Raw genomic sequence first — 17,623 nt, forward strand, 5'->3', positions numbered from 1 at the left:
CAAAAGACTAAGCAAAATGAATTGCTTTGCCTAACCCATTTCCCCCCTCGCCCTGCCAGAGCTGTGACAACGCTACTTCACAGGCTCTTTGGCCAGAGTTCCCGGTTAGCCCCTCACTGCCGCAACAGCAGGACAGGAGACGGGTGCTGTGTGTGGCCTTGGAGGGGCCCGAGCATCCTAGAAGAGGAGGTTGTGAGGATGAAGACAGCCCTGTACTACATGGTGGTAGTGGAAAACAAGGTGGTCCCAATGCCAGTGGACCTTTGAAATTAAGCTGTCCTTTTAGTCCAGTGCAGTTCCCTCTTGAACATTTTCCAGAACATTCCTGGGAGTTCTGGAATAACCCCAAATCCCACCCAGCCTGATCCCACCATGGGGTAACAGTTGTTCCAGCACAGCCCGGGGCCCAGCTCCCATGGCAGTGGTTGAGTGGGGACAGTCTCAGGACAAGCACATGTCACTGCTTGCCCAGCTGCGGCTTGGCCTTGGCTGCCTGGGAGCCAACAGCAAGGGTGGCCTTGGGGGCAGAGGCTGTTGAGGGTGGCAGCTGTTGGGGATGGCGGCTGTTGGGGATGGCGGCTGTTGCAGGTGGCAGTTGTTGGGGGTGGTGGTTTTGGAGGTCAGCAGTTGTTGGGAATGGTAACTGTTGGAGATGGAGGCTGTTATGAATGGTGGCTGTCAGGGACGATGGCTGCTGGGGGTGGTAGTTGTTGAAGATGGTGGCTCTGGGGATCAGCAGTTGTTGGGAGTGGCGACTGTTGGGGATGGCTTCTGGGATGGTGGTTGTTGGGGTTGGTAGTTGTTGGGAATAGTGACTAACTATTTGGGATAGTGGCTGTTGGGGAAGACAGCTATTGAGGATGGTAGCTGTTAAGAATGGCAATTGTTGGGGATGACTGTTGTGGATGGCAGCCATTGTGGTCAGCATCTGTTGGGGTTGGCGGCTTTGGCGGAGAGCAGCTGTCGGCTAGGGCTGCTGTTTGGGATGGTGGCTACTGGGGATCATAGCTGCTGGGGATGGCAGCTATTGGGGGACGGCCATTGCTGGGAATGTTGGCTGTTGGGGATGGCAGTGGTTGGGGACAGCGGCTGCCAGGGAAGGGTGGTGTTGAGGAGGTTGGTGGGCTGGACGCAGCAGGTGAGCGCTGGTGGCGGACACCGAGCCGAGGAACTTGGCGAACAACCCGCGCGGCCCGCACGGGCCGAGAGCGGCGGGGGCCCCGCGCGGCCTCGCGCAACGGCCGCCCCGCCGCCTTCCCGCCGCGCGCTCTGCGCCTGCGCCGCGGCCGCTCCCGCCCAGGCGGGCTTCTCGCGCGCGGTGACGTCACAGCGCGCCGGCGCCGTGACGCAGCGCGCGCCGGGTGCGCCGTGAGTCCCCTTCCCCCCGCGGCGGCGGCGGCTCCGCGGCGCGGGTGGGTGCGGGGCGGGGGCCGCCCGGCCGCGGCGGGGAGCGGAGGGGGCGCCGGAGGCGGCAGCGGCTCCTGCTGCGGGCGGCCTGCGCTGCCGGCTCGGGCAGCCCCGCGGGGCGGGCTTGGGCTCGCCGGGCCGGACCGGGCCGCGCGGTAGCACCGCGGGGGAGGCGGGCGGGGGGAGCCGGCGCTGCCGCCTCCAGGCTGCCCCTTCCTGGCGCGTAAACGGGGCGACGCGGGCGCGCGTCTCGCGTGGCCGCGCGGTGTGACCCCCCGTGACCGGGGGTAGCAGAGCGGAGCCTTCCCGGCGCCCCGCGTGTTGGGGGCTCCGGCGGGTCCCGTCGCTCGCGGCTTCCGCGCGTCGTTTCACGCCGATGTGGCCGCACGGCCCCGTGCGGGGTGAGGCCGCGGCCCCTCCGCTCCCCCTCGGGCCCCGCTGGCCGCCATGCGGCCCTGGTCGCCGTCGCGCGGGCAGCGGGGCCGGGCGCGGCTGCCCCGGGGCCCCCGCGCAGCCCCGGCGCTTTCCGCGCTGCGGGGTCAGCAGCTGCCCCCGTTCTGGGGCACCGGGACGAGCCCGGGGGGCTGCCCTGCTCCCAGGCCCGGCAGCCGCAGGACACCGCGGAACGGGGCTGCCGCGGTCACTTCCTTAGCGCCGGCGTGAGGAAGGTGTCAGTGCTCCAACGTGGGCCGTGTCGGGCAACACGGAGAGCAGAGCGTTTGAAAGCAGTGACTGGAGTGACATCCTCCGCGTGGGGCGTCTCAAAGAGGGAGGTTGGAGGCGCTGGCCCCTTTACATATTCGTTTTGGTGCAGGAGTCAGGCTTCCCCGAAGGGCTTGCCCAGTTCTGTGCCCGGGTTATATTTTGTGTGTTATACCTAACCTTGCCATCCTCTTGTTCTTCACCTCATTTTACATTTTGCTCAGTTCCGCGCTTCATCTCGCCTGTTTCACGATGAAGCCTTTTGGTGTGGGTGTAGTGTGTGGAGAGCTCTCAGTCAACAGCCCAGCCCTTAAATGCTGCCTTAGTTTAGGTTTTATTTTTTCTTGAGTCTGTTTTTATTGATTTATTTGAAATTAGTACGGTAAGAAGAGCGGCCTTTTGTATAGTTATCATTTTTATAATTATTCTATAGTCATTCCATAACAAACAACCAAAAAAAGAGAAGGATGAAAAAAGGTAAATGCACAGCTCCCTTGTATCACATAGAAAGATGCGAAGTTGTGATGCAGGTTTAAAATATATTTTGTAATAATCCGTTATAATGTTCTAGCTGTTAGAATAGTATAATTAAAAGGTTTTTCTTGGCACTCTTTAAACTTTTTCACTTTTTTTTTTCCTAAGATATCTAATTAAAAGGTAATTGAACTATTCAAATAATTTACAAAGGAAATGTTGCTTTCCTATGCATCTTTTTATATCTTATTTTTGAGAGCACTGGAGCTGGTAATGACAGTGGAAGGAAATAGTGATACTTTTTCGCATTCCCGTATGAAACTTTAGATATATGTAGTGATTTTCATTTATGTTTTCAATATACAGGTCCAGTGGTTATGCTGAATTACACCATCAGAATGTTGTTCTTCTGTGACCGGGGCTGTTTTGAGGATTTTAATGTACTGAGGTAATACGTCATTTATGGAAGTAGTTTAATGCTTTAAATGTTTATATAATAATGTCATGGTTTTATATTTTATTGCCTCTAATTGAGATGCATTTTGTCAGGCTATGGGGTTGATAAAGAGATGGTGAACATACTCTGTTCCTCTCAAAGGTATTTTTAACTAAAATGTAACCACAGTTACAATCCTAGAAATGTACAAAACTTCAAAAATAAGTAGTCAAATCAGGAATGTGTTAACTCCATCAGTTATTTTAGCAATATTGATTCAAATATCTATGACTAATTTCTTATGTGCTGTTAGTGTATAGTAAGCTTCAGAGCAAACATCATTAGCATTATCATTTGAGTATTTATTACTCTCTAAAATTTATGCATCTTTGTTTCTGACTTAATATTTATTTTTTCCTTTTCTAAATATATTTCCTAAGATATTGTGACTTTTTTTTTGTTTTTCTTAAAACAGGAATTAAGAAGTGTTTAATTGGCCATAGCAGCAAAAGGATGTATGAGGTAGGTACAGTGAAAGAATACAGTTTTTATCCTTACAGAATATTCTTATTTTTATTTCTCTATCTCTCTGAACACCAAGAAATAACATATGGTGGGCTAATATTTGACACCTGCGTCTGTCTTTCCAAAATTTCGTGACAAATCGCTCTTTCCGGGGATAGATGTAGGTTGCTTATTTTGGGGTAAATGGCACATGTTTACCACTGGGTAGTGGGGTACAAGCAGAGAGCTGTAGGCACCTGATGCTTTTCAGTTCTGCAGTCTCTGAATGGCAGATTTTGAACGCGGCCTTTCTTTCCCTAAGGTTTCTGTCAATTCTATTTTGTAAAAGGGGGCGGAGAAAATAACACCAAGTGTTTGAGTCTTGTTTTCAGTATCTTGTTTAAATAGGACCAAAGAAGAAAAAGACTCATTCTTCATATATTTTATCTATTTTGCTTAAGTAGGCAATTTTAGTTTTCTATTTTGTTTCTTGCATTGGTGTCACTGAGTGTGTACCCTAATGCGAGAGTTCTGCAATGAAATAATTTGTGTTCAGAATTTTCATAAAAGGTCTTAATAGTTATTCAGCAGAAGTAAAAGATAATTTTTGATGCTTATCCTCATCTGAAGTCAAGATTTTGTCCTTATTTGCTTGTTTAATGCTTCAGTTTTATTGCTATGATTGACTGATAGAGAACCATGAAATGTTTTATGTTTAAAAAAAAAAAATGTTTGTCCAAGACTAACAGAGGCAAATAGCAGAACAGTTATGCTTGGATAATATTTATTAACTTTCTCATGAAGTGTATTTGCGTGTTGTTGTTACTAAAGTTGCAAACTGTGTGTGGTGTAAATGTTAAATATGTATGTTCTTCAATGCTTGTTTAAATTTTGAAAATAAAAAGTTGTAATCACTCTTGCTTCCCTGCTTTATCTTGTTGTTGTAACAAACAGGCCCTTACTATCAATTTAAAAGGTTGCGTGTGGAATTATGTAGTCTTTGTGTCAGCCTTCTGTATTACTATCAATCTTGGCAGACTTCTTGAAAAGGCTCGGAGTAGCTGGATATAAACCATCCCATGCTTCGTGTGAGTTTGCCGGTTGTGTCTTTGACTTATTGTGTTAACAGTATTTGTAGTATTGGTTTGACCTTAAGTTCAAACATAAGCATGAAATCTCTTTTAATAGCATAAACGTTGTAGGAAAATATTATCACAGTTTGTGGGCTGGTACATTTTAATGTACTAACTGTTATGAAAAGCGTAATTAGAACTCTGTAAACTTAATTGTGGTACAGTTGTTCTGTACTGCTATTAAGGGTATAAAACTGTGTAAGCTAAGGAGAGGCTGTCTTTGGTTGGTCACTTGCCTAGGAAAGAATTTTTTTGTCACCTAGGCTTTACAATATTCTTTTTGTCTTTAGTTCTTTCTGCCACCATTTCGAGGGGCGTGGGGAACTGAAAGCCTTGCCCAAAGGGAGGCTGGTCGGTGTTCTGCACCTGACACAGCACTGAGCAGTAGGGTGCCAACAACCACAGCACACATGGGAAGGGAAGACTGCAGTGTGTAGCTCAGTGCATCTCTCAGAGACATGGTGCTCTGTGGCCACTTCATTTGTGGTGATGCTTGTTTAAAAAATAAAGTCTCTGGTTTGCTCTTTCTTTTTTTCAGAATAGTTGTTTTTTCATATTATGTTTTCTCATCATACAAATAAAACTATGCTGTACTGAAGAATTAATATATAGTTTTTAAAAGAAGTGACTTTCAGTGCATATAATTTCTGTGCAAGCCTTCTGTATTTTCATTCTCTAGCTAAAGAACTTGATTGTTCTTCAGAAAAGACTAGAACAAGATTTTTGGTTTAAGAAAAAAAAATCTCTTGCTTAATGCCAAGAGGGAGTCATGCTGAGATAATGTTCAAAGCTGGAGTATCCCTGTCCTGCTGAAATGCCTCTGGTGCAAGTCTATGGGAAGAATGGGAGTATTCTTGTGTCCTATTTGGGTATTTGCCAAGAACTGCAGGTGCAAATGAGATGGAAAAGCACATCAAAAAGTGTTTTGCTCCAAGTAGATGGAAGAGTTAGTGGGGTGAAAATGAAACTGTGCGGCTGACATATGGCTGGAATCAATTTGGACTCTAACAGGGCTTCTAAATTTGGCCTTCTAAAATTGGAGTACTTTTGCTTTTTGGTTGATGTTTGAGTAAGGAAATGTTTCTGTGACTGACCTGCCAGGCAATGTCAGGTTGTAAAGTCGGATGTATCAGTAACTGAAGGTTGCAATGTTTGAAGGAGCCGTTCAGGGGTTGTACAACCACCCCGACCCCAAGAAAAAAAGCAGAAACCAGTGAGGACAAACATGCAAGTGTGACCTTGCATGTGATTCATTATTCATCCACTCTAAGGGACCATTGGAAGGGGCTCTCTGTTCTTTTGCAAGGACCTTTCCCCAGGAAGAACTTTCCTCTTGAAATGGCTACTTTGGTAGGGTTAAGTACAGCTTGCTTCAGTGTGATTTGTTTTGTACCCATGCATCTTTCACATTTTGTATGTATGTGTTCTACTGGATGAGCCGTGAGTGCAAAGATGTTTTTTACTGCTTTGTATGACTTTGAGCATGCTTCTGTCTTCTGATATACATGATTTTAAAAAATAAAGGATACAAAACTGAATTTAGGGTTTTTTTGTTTGTTTTAGCCCTTCCTTGTCTGGTTGGTTTTCTCAAGTGAGGTTACAGCCTGCCAGTATTTTGCAAATGTGTGTGATTTCAGGTGTGTTGGAGCTTGCCATTTCAGTGAAGTAGCACTATGTGTAGCAAGACACAAACTTCTGACATGTCTTTGTCTCTCTCAGCTCAATCAAAACAGATGCTGAAGAAATAAAGTGGATCCTATGTATTTAGGAAATATGGAAGTAAAATTTAAATTATTCTTCCCAACATCATTTTTTAAGGGACAGCATGTGAACTCCAAAGTACTGTTAGAGAATCAAAAAAGATGCATCTAAAATGTGTATAAACATACTCTGTGTATGATGATTCAAGCACTTATACTACTACTAGAAAAAAAGAATCCCAGAGTAATATTTTGGCTCATCAGTGGATTTTATCACTGTCATCAGCAAATTTTGAGGTTTTACTAAAGAAGGAAAACAAATTGTTACAGGATTTAGACAGAAACCACTGTTCCACAGTTGAGTACTGAAACTGAGACCACCCAAATGCCCTCAGCTGTTTTGTGTTATTTTCAAAAACAGTTTGTTCTCTTTAGCAAAGTGTTTATGAATGGAGAGTTGTAATACAACAGTTCTATTAGTTGTATTACTTTGGAAAGTATTACATTCTTTCCAAAATCACAATATTAAGTAAATGTTACATTACTCTTTCTGATTGTCAAAGGAGACAGACTTTTGATTTTTCTTCTAGCTTTCAGGTTAAAAATAGCCATGGGCAGTTATGACTGAGTATCTTTAGAGGAATCTCTCTCTTGGAAGCTTTAGCTAGTTTGAGCTAGATATTTATCCCTTTAGGGTTAATAGGACGCTTATAATATTTTAGGGTATCTTAGTAATTAATTCAGGGATGTTATATGTTTACTGTGGTTCTTATAAAGTAAATGGAATATATGTTCTTGTATGTGTGTGTGTTTTATTTTCTATTAGAATATAATTTTTTATCAGGACAGGTTGACCGTATTGCATTGCGTACCTGTTCCTGTGCAGAAGGATACCTTGTCACTCTGACCTCACAGTGAAAAGTCCACTTATCTGCAGTTTAGGGTAGTCACGGCTTGGTCCAAACTGGTCAGAGTCTTCAAATGTTCACGATGGCATCTAATCAAAGTAGAGGACTGCGTTAGGAATCTTGGTTTTGAGAGCTCTGCTAATTTCTGAGTTTATACTTGGAATCAGAGTAAATGAAAAGTATGGAGGATAGCATGGGAAATAAAATGCTGTAGTTAAATTCATTGTCTTACTGCTATATAGTATGTCATCAGAGAGTACGTGGTGCTCAGTAGCTCATGTGTGAAGTAGAGTGAGAGGAGACTTGGAGGGAAAGGCTAAAGAAGTGATTTGTGGAGGTGGAAAAGAGCTAAAGATAAATTGAAAAAGTTAAATTGTTTACCTTCTGAAAAGTAAAAAAAAAAATATGATGAAATGCATGTATACACAGATATACAGAATGATTGAATGTTGTAGAAAAAGAAATTCAACAGTTTTTGTTCTGTTAGTTCAGCATGGGGATGATAATTCCAGTTCAGTCATGCTGTGACTCTGTGATCCTGTGAATAGGAGGATATTCTGTGGAATTAGAACAGCACATTTTAAAAAAATATATCTTTAAATATGTGATAAGATGGTTCTGTAATGTATTTTTTTTTATTTAAGGAAATTTAAAAACAGATTGTTTTGTCCCTCACTTCTCTACTAGAGCTTATCTTAAAAACCGTGATAATTTTTACTAAAAGTGGGAGTAGAGGATTTTTTTTTTTTTCCTATTTTGTGATAGGGCAACTCGGGGAAAGGTTATAGCATTTGCTAGTTCCTCTTTTTCCTTAGTTGTTTGGTAGGGTATGCCAAGGTAAAATATATCCTGGGTCCTACTGCATGGGAGGGTCTGCTCATTTTCTTGTAAGTGGGAATTCAAAGGAAAAGCTTTAGCAATACCTTTGGCATTTGCATTAACCGGGGCAGGAAGCATGTTCAGCAGGTGGTTTTATGACTTGCCACTAGTCAGGCAGATTTTTATTTTATTTTATTTTATTTTATTTTTATTTTTATTTTTTTTGTTCCATGGATTCACACATTCAGTAGGTGTTCCCAAACAAGTTTAATCCAGGATAGTATGCAGGTTTACCCTGTGCCTAGAGTGATGGAGCGCGTGGGGAGGGTGAGGTGAGCTAGCACTGCCCCAAGGTCCAGCGAGTCTGTTAGAAGTCAGAAAAGGGAGCGAGGGGTGTCTTAATTAAATGAGTGTGCTTGTTGCCCTGCCAGTCCTTTCGCTTGGCATGGCTCCAGTCCTAGAAACTACATTTGCTTTCAGTCGCTGTCAGGCTCAAATACAAATCCCTATGATGAACAAAAGCATCAAAGCAGTCTGCAGCAGGAGGAGATACCCTGGCTATACTTAGACCTACAGTGTCAATTTTTGCTTATTTCTGCTGAACTGTCCTTTTAACTCTATTTAGTATAAGCTGCAGTTTTTACTTTTGGTATGTTTAGCAACAGACTGACTTAAATTTGTTGTACTTGGCTCTAGAGCAGCAAAGAGCAGATGTTAGAGGGGTGCTATGACAGGAATAAAAAGATTCAGAAAGCTTAGGGGAATTTGGAGGGCAAGAGGGAATCTTCCTCGTGTGTTTTTCCCTGCTGGAATCCATGCTATAATGCTTAGAATTACCATCCAGTTTGAACCCGATGCCACAAGGATTAGTGTGTTGACATGAGCTTTCTCTCCCGCAGCTCAAATGACAGAATTTATTTATAAAATAAAATATGCCTATGCAATTTTAATTGGCACCTTAATTATGGAAAGCTAGCTGGAAAGGTGGTTGCTTTCAACCTGTGCAACACTTTCCTGGCTTACAATAGTCATAATTTATATCAAAACATATTTTCTATATGATTCTTAAAAGTGTTTTTTTCCTATCAAAAGAGGAAAAACTTCAGGGATTGAGATTTTTTTTTCCTCTAGAAATGATGCTCTTTGAGTGCCAAACCTCTGGAGTATCTCTAGTTTGTGTGTTTGGACACTTTCACGGAGCTGTGAGTGATTTCTAGTCGAATACAAGCAGAATACCTGTCTGTTGAGAAGCAGTTCTGTATCCTTGCGCTGTGGAAATGCAGATGTGGAAAAAAAATTACTTAGATAATACTGCTAGGCTTTGTAATTTGATTTCATTCCTTGTGGAAGATTGAGGACATTAGCGAAATGATAAATACAATTTGCCCAATGATCACTTGGAAGTTATATTTGGGATTACTCATCAAGTAAACAGGGTAGCATATTTTTGCTGTAGTCAGTACTGTAAATCATTTTTGTCTTCCATGGGAAATGGGAAGAAGGAATTTTCAGCATCTACTTTAATTGTTGTGGTCCAAGTAAATCAGAGGCAAATTCTTTAATTTTAATAGGTAATTAATCTGCCTTTGAAACCATTATTCTGATCACTTTGGATACAGTTCTTTGTGACTGAGAGACTGTTGTTATTTGTGCAATAAGTAAATTCCAAACAGGTGAGGAAATGCTGGGCTATTAAATATAAATATGTATATTTTACAATAAAACTGAAATTCTTGCACTTTTTAAGACATATTTTTTTGTCTTAATTTTTTTAGTACAAGTGATTTAGGTATAAGTGATAACATTTTGTGTGGGGCTTTGTCAATAATGTTAATTATTTAGAGAAATTGTTATATCCTTTATATATTAATACAATATCAAAATAATCAGTTACATTTGGTACAAATTAAATGGCTAATTTTTGCTCTAACTTGGTTGTATTCTAGGATACAAAACTTTTTGGAATCTCAGACCTTTTTGTGAGAGCTTGTGAATGGCTGACAATTTTGGGGTAAAAATACCTTAAATTTACAGGAAGATTCTCTAATAAAGTTTTAGGTGTCCAGGCACAGTTCGGAAACCTGTGGTCCTTGCAAATATTGGGAAGGATTTAGAGAAATGTTAAAGCTTGAAGCCTGATACTGATTTTATTGTCTATAGAGCCTAGTCTGTTGACTACAGAATTGGTTTCTTCATAGATTTCTTACTGTTTCGGTTCAGAAAATGGCAAAAAAAGAACTAAAAATATTGATATGCAGAAGTTGAGGAGTAATGGCTTTAACTGAAGCATGGAAAAATCTAAACTAAGAAACCAGAGCTGCTGCTGCTATCTCAGATTTTCTTAAGCATCCTCTGCCTTTAACAACAACAACAAAAAAAAAAAAAAAAAAAAAGAGAAGGGTAAGAAAAGGATCCTTTTCTGTGTGTTGTATTGTACACATGTACTTTTGGAACCACCCTGCCTTATCAGGGATTAAGTATCGCAGGTTTTTTTAAGCTCAAATTTCAGTGATGAGAGTAGTAGTCATCCTGGGCAGTAAAAGTTTTCTTGTCTACCTGGAGTTCCATTTTTGAAAGTTTGTATTTAATTAAAACGGTTCCTAGGTCTTTGAGGAGCTGGTGTGTGTGATGTCTGGTTCACTTTCCAAAATGGCACTTGAAGGCTTTGCAACTGCATTCAGCCACAGGCAGATTACTCAAATTTCCTCATGTCTCCAGGGAATAGAAATCTCTTTGGTATCAAATAGCTTGAACCCATTCTGTTGAGCATTGGGGTTTATTTCAGAATTTGGGAGATTTGATTTTTATGGAATAGATAACTAGGAGAGTTAGCATTTTTGCTCGGATAAGGTACTATTTATTTTGGAAGGAGGTTTTCCCTGACTAAATAAGAACAAGATGTTTGACCACTTTCTAGGGAGGAGACTGTTTGGTCAGCTTAAAGAAAAAAAAAAAGATCTAAGGAGACTTCTGACCGTTCTTATGTGGTGTTAGGTATGTTCGTTTGTTTGTTTTTTCTGGGCTTTAATTATGCAGCATATACATGATAACAAGAAAGTCCATGGATTCTGTTCTTGGAAATATAGCATAGTTTTATCACATCAGTGTGATTTTATGGGCTAGTAATCCGTAGTGCTTTTTCCATTCTTGCTTTTTGCAGTTGGTTTGTACAGCCTTGCAGTTTGGCAGCAGGCAGCAGAGAGCTCAGTTTTTCATGGCTTTTTTGTTGGCATGAAAGGGTTACTGTTCACATTTCCTGTGTAATTCCTTCTGATCTTGCTGGGCTGTAATTACTTTCTTGATGTTAAACATTCCCAGGCTCCTATAACCTTCTAGCCTGCTTGCACTGGCCAAGTCTGTCCCAGGTGATCGTGTGGGCGAACCTCCTGTTTTTCAAGGATAAAAATCTCTCCTTCCTGTATAAGATAGGCTATGTACTCATTCCTTTGCTGTGCAATCCCAAGTGAAATCCTTTCAAAAGATAATAAGGTAGCACATCAGTCTTTTAAAGTCAGAGTTAACAGCCAAATAGTTGACAAGTCAGCTGTGCGGGTTTAGAATTTGCTGAATCCTGCTTGAGTGACTTATATTTCACATAAAAGATTATGTTTTCTTAATACATTTGGAAAATAGATTATGATATAAAAAAGACAGATTTTGACTGTAGTGTTTCACTTTTGACCATATAATTGGCAAATCATTGAAAACTTTATAGGATGTAAAACTACTCAGTTGAACATTCATGTAGGGCTTTTTTGAAATCTTTGCAGTAGTTGCATAACCTACAGAAAAGGAGAAGATATTACTCAGTTCTGCCTCTTTCATGTAGTTCATTTAACTTATATTTTTTCAGACTTTTAGTTTGTGATATATAAACAGATGAGGTATTATTTTTCTTTTAGTAGAAGTAACTGCATTCTGCTGAAAATGTATTTGGAGGTGTGGGAAGTGTTCTGCTGCTCTGCAGAGGCACGGAGACTTTCCGCTTGCTGCCTCTGAGCCGCTCATCAGCTAATCTGGAGGAACCAGCTGTAAGAAAGCGAGTGAAGTTCCCTTTCCCTGACCTCTGTGCAGTTTTCTCACAGTTCCAAGAAAGATGCAAGATGGTCGGTTTTTTTTCCTAGGATATGAGCAGTTCAGTGTGGTGCTATGTTGGCATTGATTGTCAGAGGCAGTAGCTGGAGGTTCTGGGCACCTTTGATTCAATAAATGTTCCAAGTTTTGCTGCTTCATGCATGAGCAATGTCAGAGGATTATTATTCTATCAAAGGTGAAACTTTTTTTTCCCAACATTAGCTTTATTTAATGGGTTGCTGTGCAGTTTTGTTTAGATACAGTTTTGTGCTTGTAACTCAGATGCTAGAATATACTTACCACTTGTTGCATGGTTGGCGATTTGAGGCCCACAAGGTCTAATTTTCTGCAGTCTTATGGATGTGTAACTGCATTTGAGCTCAGTAGGGTTTTACGTGGAAGAAAACATTAGGGAGGTAAAAAATTATAACAGCTCCATCCCTCCTCTTAGTTTAATTCCTACACATACCAAAGTATCTGCTTTACTATATAAATAGAAAGCTGACCAGTTGGTATTCATGTTGTTGACTGTGCTGCTATGCTGGTGAAGGGTCAGAAGAATATATTTTAATGAAAATATGTCATCTTAAAGAATAATTCTGGTTAAAAATTATTTTGATGGCCTAGTTATAGTGGAATATGGTCAGTATGCTGCCAAGTCCTGGCTAACATTGCATCACGTAATTACGGGGAGCATGGCTGTCAAATATGCAAGTTTTTATTGTTAAACCCTGAGGGTCTCAGCAGTAGATTATTCAAACATACAGCAAATGGATTCTGGGATGAGGCATTTGTGCAGTTTTCATGTGAATAAGAATATGAAGCACCAAATGAGTGTAAGTGAAGAGACAGAGGAGGATATTGCCGAAGTGGTAAAATTAAATCATGCCTGTATCATTTAGGATTATCTTTATATGCTCTTCAGTTATCAGAGTTTTTAGGAAATGCCATAGAAAGGAGACTTAGTGGTTACATTAGGTGTTAAGCACATTGTCAAGGTTTCCAGTCTTCCTGAGCAGCAAAGCAGCAAGGGTTAGAGGTTTTTGTTGAAGCTTTTATCACAACAGCTTATTTTTGACATTGTTATGAAAACGCTGCTTATCTCAAAGTTGGATGAAAGCGAGTGCAGCTGTACTGTGTGCCTGTTTGCCCTCTAATAGTAAGTATAGATTTTTTTTTCCTGTTTAATTTCACTCCTACTCAGATGAAGACAGTGAGGAATTACACATTGTATTGTAATTAAAGGTAACCTGTTTTGAATTTACTTTTAATTTATGACCATCTAATGTTCAGAATGTAGCAGACTTGACTTGCTATTATGAATCTCACCTTTGCAAAGAGAAAATCCCTAAGAGGTGATGAATTTTCTTCTGATGAAAAGTATGTAGTATAACAGTTTAAATTATCTCCTACTTTTTGTTTTGAGAGTATGTTAAAGGGTAAAGGCTGATGCTCTTCATCTGATGTGCTTCCCTCTATATATGTGTGTGTGTGTGTCTTGATCTTTTGAGTGTTTAATTTAAAATAACCCCTTTGATTTAGACACCTCTAATGTGCTGAAGGCAAAGTGATCCTGGCAGCCTCATTGCAGAGAATTGGGCCTAATCAGTCTATTTAATGCAGAGAAGCAAGCTTTGGTTGAGAACAATTAACAAGCTACTGTAAAAATTAGGGAATAATTTGAATTAGGTGTTTTTGTAAGCTTGCAGACAATGGAGTGAACAGTATTTTTATATTCAGAGTTTTACAAGTCCTCTCCTTGAGGAGACATTTAAATTGCTGTTATGACAAAATGCATAAATATGCCTGGGATTTGATAGTAATTAATTCATTTCACTTATCTAAGGCAAGATTAAGTGCCTTGGTTTGAAATACGCTATAAAAAGTAACATGTAAACAAATCTAACATGCATCAGGTGTAATGGCACATTTCATAGAACCGCAGAAATTTTGTTTTTAGATGAAGTGGTTTCTCACTTTCAAAGTTCATAAACTGAAGTCTAGTCAGATCAGAGAGTGCTGCCTGACGAGATATTTAAGGGCAATTTCTATGTCTGCAGCTGTTTTGGGAGACTAAGTATGTTATTATTTAGAGATCAGTTACTGTTAAAATGTTGCTAATTGCTGTAATAGAATAGTTACTCGCTCCTGGAGCTGCAGAATGGAAGTTAGCTTTTCTCTTTTCCTCGGATTTGCCCTGGTTCTGAGGACGCACTTACCAGCTCGGGGGGGAATCGCGGAGCAAACGCAGCTTGTGACTGCGTAAAATCCCAGCACGATCATCTTTCAGCAGTTCTCCTCTACATCTCCAGTTTGGTGGGCTAGTTCCACCACACTGACTTCAAAATAGATTTGTGTGGTACCTGGCAGCCTTTTTTCCAGTATACCTTTCATTTTTGTTCCTTTATATTTACATACGTGCGTGTGTGTGTGTGTGTATAAATGTGTGTGTATATAACAGTGGTATTTTTGTATGATTTGGGTATGATATTCATGCTTAGATTAAGTATAAGCATAACCTCTATAAAGCATAGCAGTGTTTTGTAAAAAGACTGTAACTGTATCTGCTTTCCATATCTATTTAGTAGTATTTACTGACTTCATGTATGTATTTTTGCTGTCACTTATTCTTTATGCATATTTTAGGTACTAGAGTTCTAAACTGATGCTTTAAGAGATATAAACTGTGAAGCAGAGTTTCTAAAGAGGAAGGGTGAGGAGGGGAGGATACCATGGTAGCACTGTAAAAGGTTGAGAAATCAAAAATACCAAAGTTAATTTGAGTCATCGTTTATTTTGAGAGGTTTATGTTCTACCACTCGGGCTTATTTTTTTAGAAAAAAAGCTGTTAAGCTGAAAAAGGATAAACCAGTAGTCATGTGCTCCTTGGAGTACCCGCTCTAGAATCAGAATAGCGAGCCCCAGGCCCCAGCTCGGAGCAGGACTGTGGTCATAGCTGGGTAAGGTGGCTCCAGGCCTTGATCTGGAGAATCCTGAGCATCTCCTGGCATGGTCATTCCATGCCTCTGGGCAGACTGCTCCAGTGTTTGACCATGTTCACTAGGATTCTTTTTTCTTTTTCCTTTCTTAAGATATCTAAATTTTCCCAATTTGTCTGTTGCCTTTTGTCCTTGTGTTCTATGTCTCAAAGGACCGTCTGACCCTGTGTTCTTTACACCCTCCTACTTTAGGTAGTCTGTGGTCTACTGAAAGTCTTGATTCTGAGTTGTACCCATTGATGATAAAATAATTTGTTGTTTATCTGTAAATAATTGAAATTGGTGCATGTGCTCATACTTGTTACTAAATTTCAGATGGCTTTGCTTTGTTCTGGAACAGGGAAGAGTGGTTTGGATAGTGGTGTGATGATTTTACCTTTTTTTCCCCCTAGTCTACGTAACAGTGTTTTTCTTTTTTTTTTTTTTTCTTTTTTTTTTTTGTCTAAGTATTTCATATATTTTTGGAAGGACTTCTTTCAAAGTTCACAAACTTTGCTTTCAGCCTATATGGCCTCACTGTATTCAACTACATAAAAATGTTGAAGCTGGGCTTGAAGGCAAGGAAAAAGTACAGCTGTAAACATCCTTGCTCTCTGCAATTATTTATTCACATTTACAGTAGTGTCACTGGGAAGGTCCCAGGTAGCTCTTACTTGTGACCATTAATGGAGGGCAATGCAAGTTCAGTGGTGGAAATATCTTCTTTGCATCTCTTATTAACTTAAAACATTTTTGCCTCTGCAGATAAATACAGGAATAAAATATGCCTGGTAGGCTTAGCTAATGTTAAACTATACTGCCAGGCTTGCTAAATTTAGAAAATGTTATTTAGTACATGAAAAAAAAGATGGATTATCTATGTTGACAGGCATTTTTTTCTGTCCCCAAGGAAAATGAATCATCTGGACTTTTTTAACATTTGAAATGGAATAGCCCTAGCATTTTTTGAAGTTCTCCTGGTGTTTTACGGCTTCTTTATTGTACATGTGTTTCTGCTGTTTAAAAGGTGTTCTATTTTTGCCATTGATTATGATACCCAAAGTACTTCTGTCCATTTTCCATTATCTGTTAAGTTTATATCTGTGGCTTAAACTTGTTACTTTACTTTCGGCTTTTTAAAAATATCCTATTCAAAAGTTTGCATTTCAGAAACTTCAAGTGGATTATTTCCTTTGTATAAAATATAGTTTGTTTCTACTCTATAGATTTTTCTTTTTTAAAAAGTAGGTGTTACAGTTATTGTAGAGGAGTTTTGCAAATATTTGCAAATTATGTGTTTATGCCAGAAGATAGAAAAAATTAGGGATTTTATCTATTCATGTGTAAAAATAAATGTTATTAATGGAAATATATACTTAGATTAATCAGAGGGCTGGGGAATTGCATAGTTATTGAACTGAATTAACTTTAAGAAAAGAACATGCAGACGTATAGCACGGTCATTGACATTTATATGCTATGGTTCATAAGGCCTGCATGTAGTAAATGAATTCAGAGAGGTCGGAAGTATCTGTAGAAGAAAAGGGGGGTAAATGTCTTTGGTAGTTGTCACCATTAGGTTTTATCTCCCTTTCAGTGCTCCAAAAAAGTAGTTGGGTTGACTGAATGAATGTTTGATGCAGAAAAGAGATACAGATTGTTGGCTTGTTCCCAGTGTACATTTAAAAATACAAGGTTTACAACATACATCTTAAGTTGTTTTGCTGTTAGTGAAAGGTTAGTGTAGTTTTATTAGAGGAAAAAAAAGAATATAGTAGAAATAATATGCAGGCTTTTACTCCTTTACTGAAAGGGAAACACTGATTGTTTTTCTTTCAGAAATATTTTTTTGTCCAGAATCTAATGTACTTTATATTTTAAAACTCTTATCTAAATCTTAACTGGATATCATGTTCTTTGCCTCAGCTAGTATCCTGTTGTTTTTAGTGCTAAGCTTTCAAGATAAAACCAAATGATAAATTAAAAAAAAAAAAAAGTAGCTTCAAAATGAAAATGATAATGGAGCCAAATAATTTCAACGTTAATCATATTTAATCAGCATTTATTTGGAGTGTCCTTGTGAAATGTAAAATGTCACAAAAAAACATTCCAGAATTTCCCGTGGTTAAACATTGCTGCCTACATCAACAATTCTGGAAATTCAGAACACAAGTTGAATGGTATTGTGTCTGTATTAATGGGCAAAATATGATAGAGCCTTGTTATAAATTTTACTTAGCAGTTTTTTAAAACTCATTCTGTAGTTGGAAGAAAGGAAAACTAGGAGAATTCAGTCTGTTGCATGTATCAGACCTTCTGCTGATACATTAGTTGTCACTGATCAATTTTCTGAAGCTTCTTTTGTTTTTTATATGTATGTGCGTGCACACAGGCACATATGTATTCATACGTGTGTATATATTGAACAGTTTTCTATTATACAAAAGCCATGTTATTCTGGTTAATTCAACACTTTCTTTCTGATGCC

At 39.9% G+C, this 17,623-nt stretch overlaps 1 protein-coding gene across 1 annotated transcript in view; it reads left to right on the forward strand.

The window, feature by feature from the left end:
• Nucleotides 1-1,017: 1,017 nt before the first annotated feature.
• ZNF438 (zinc finger protein 438) overlaps nucleotides 1,018-17,623 on the forward strand; it is a 46,082-nt gene continuing 29,476 nt past the window's right edge. Inside the window, exon 1 of the mRNA XM_088533957.1 lies at nucleotides 1,018-1,138. Coding sequence (XP_088390083.1) covers nucleotides 1,018-1,138 — 121 coding nt within the window. The remainder of the gene's footprint in view (nucleotides 1,139-17,623) is intronic.

The sequence above is a fragment of the Tinamus guttatus genome, unplaced genomic scaffold (assembly GCF_059628265.1).
Source record: "Tinamus guttatus ecotype Peru unplaced genomic scaffold, ASM5962826v1 Tinamus_guttatus_pri_ptg000530l, whole genome shotgun sequence".
Lineage (NCBI taxonomy): Eukaryota > Metazoa > Chordata > Aves > Tinamiformes > Tinamidae > Tinamus > Tinamus guttatus.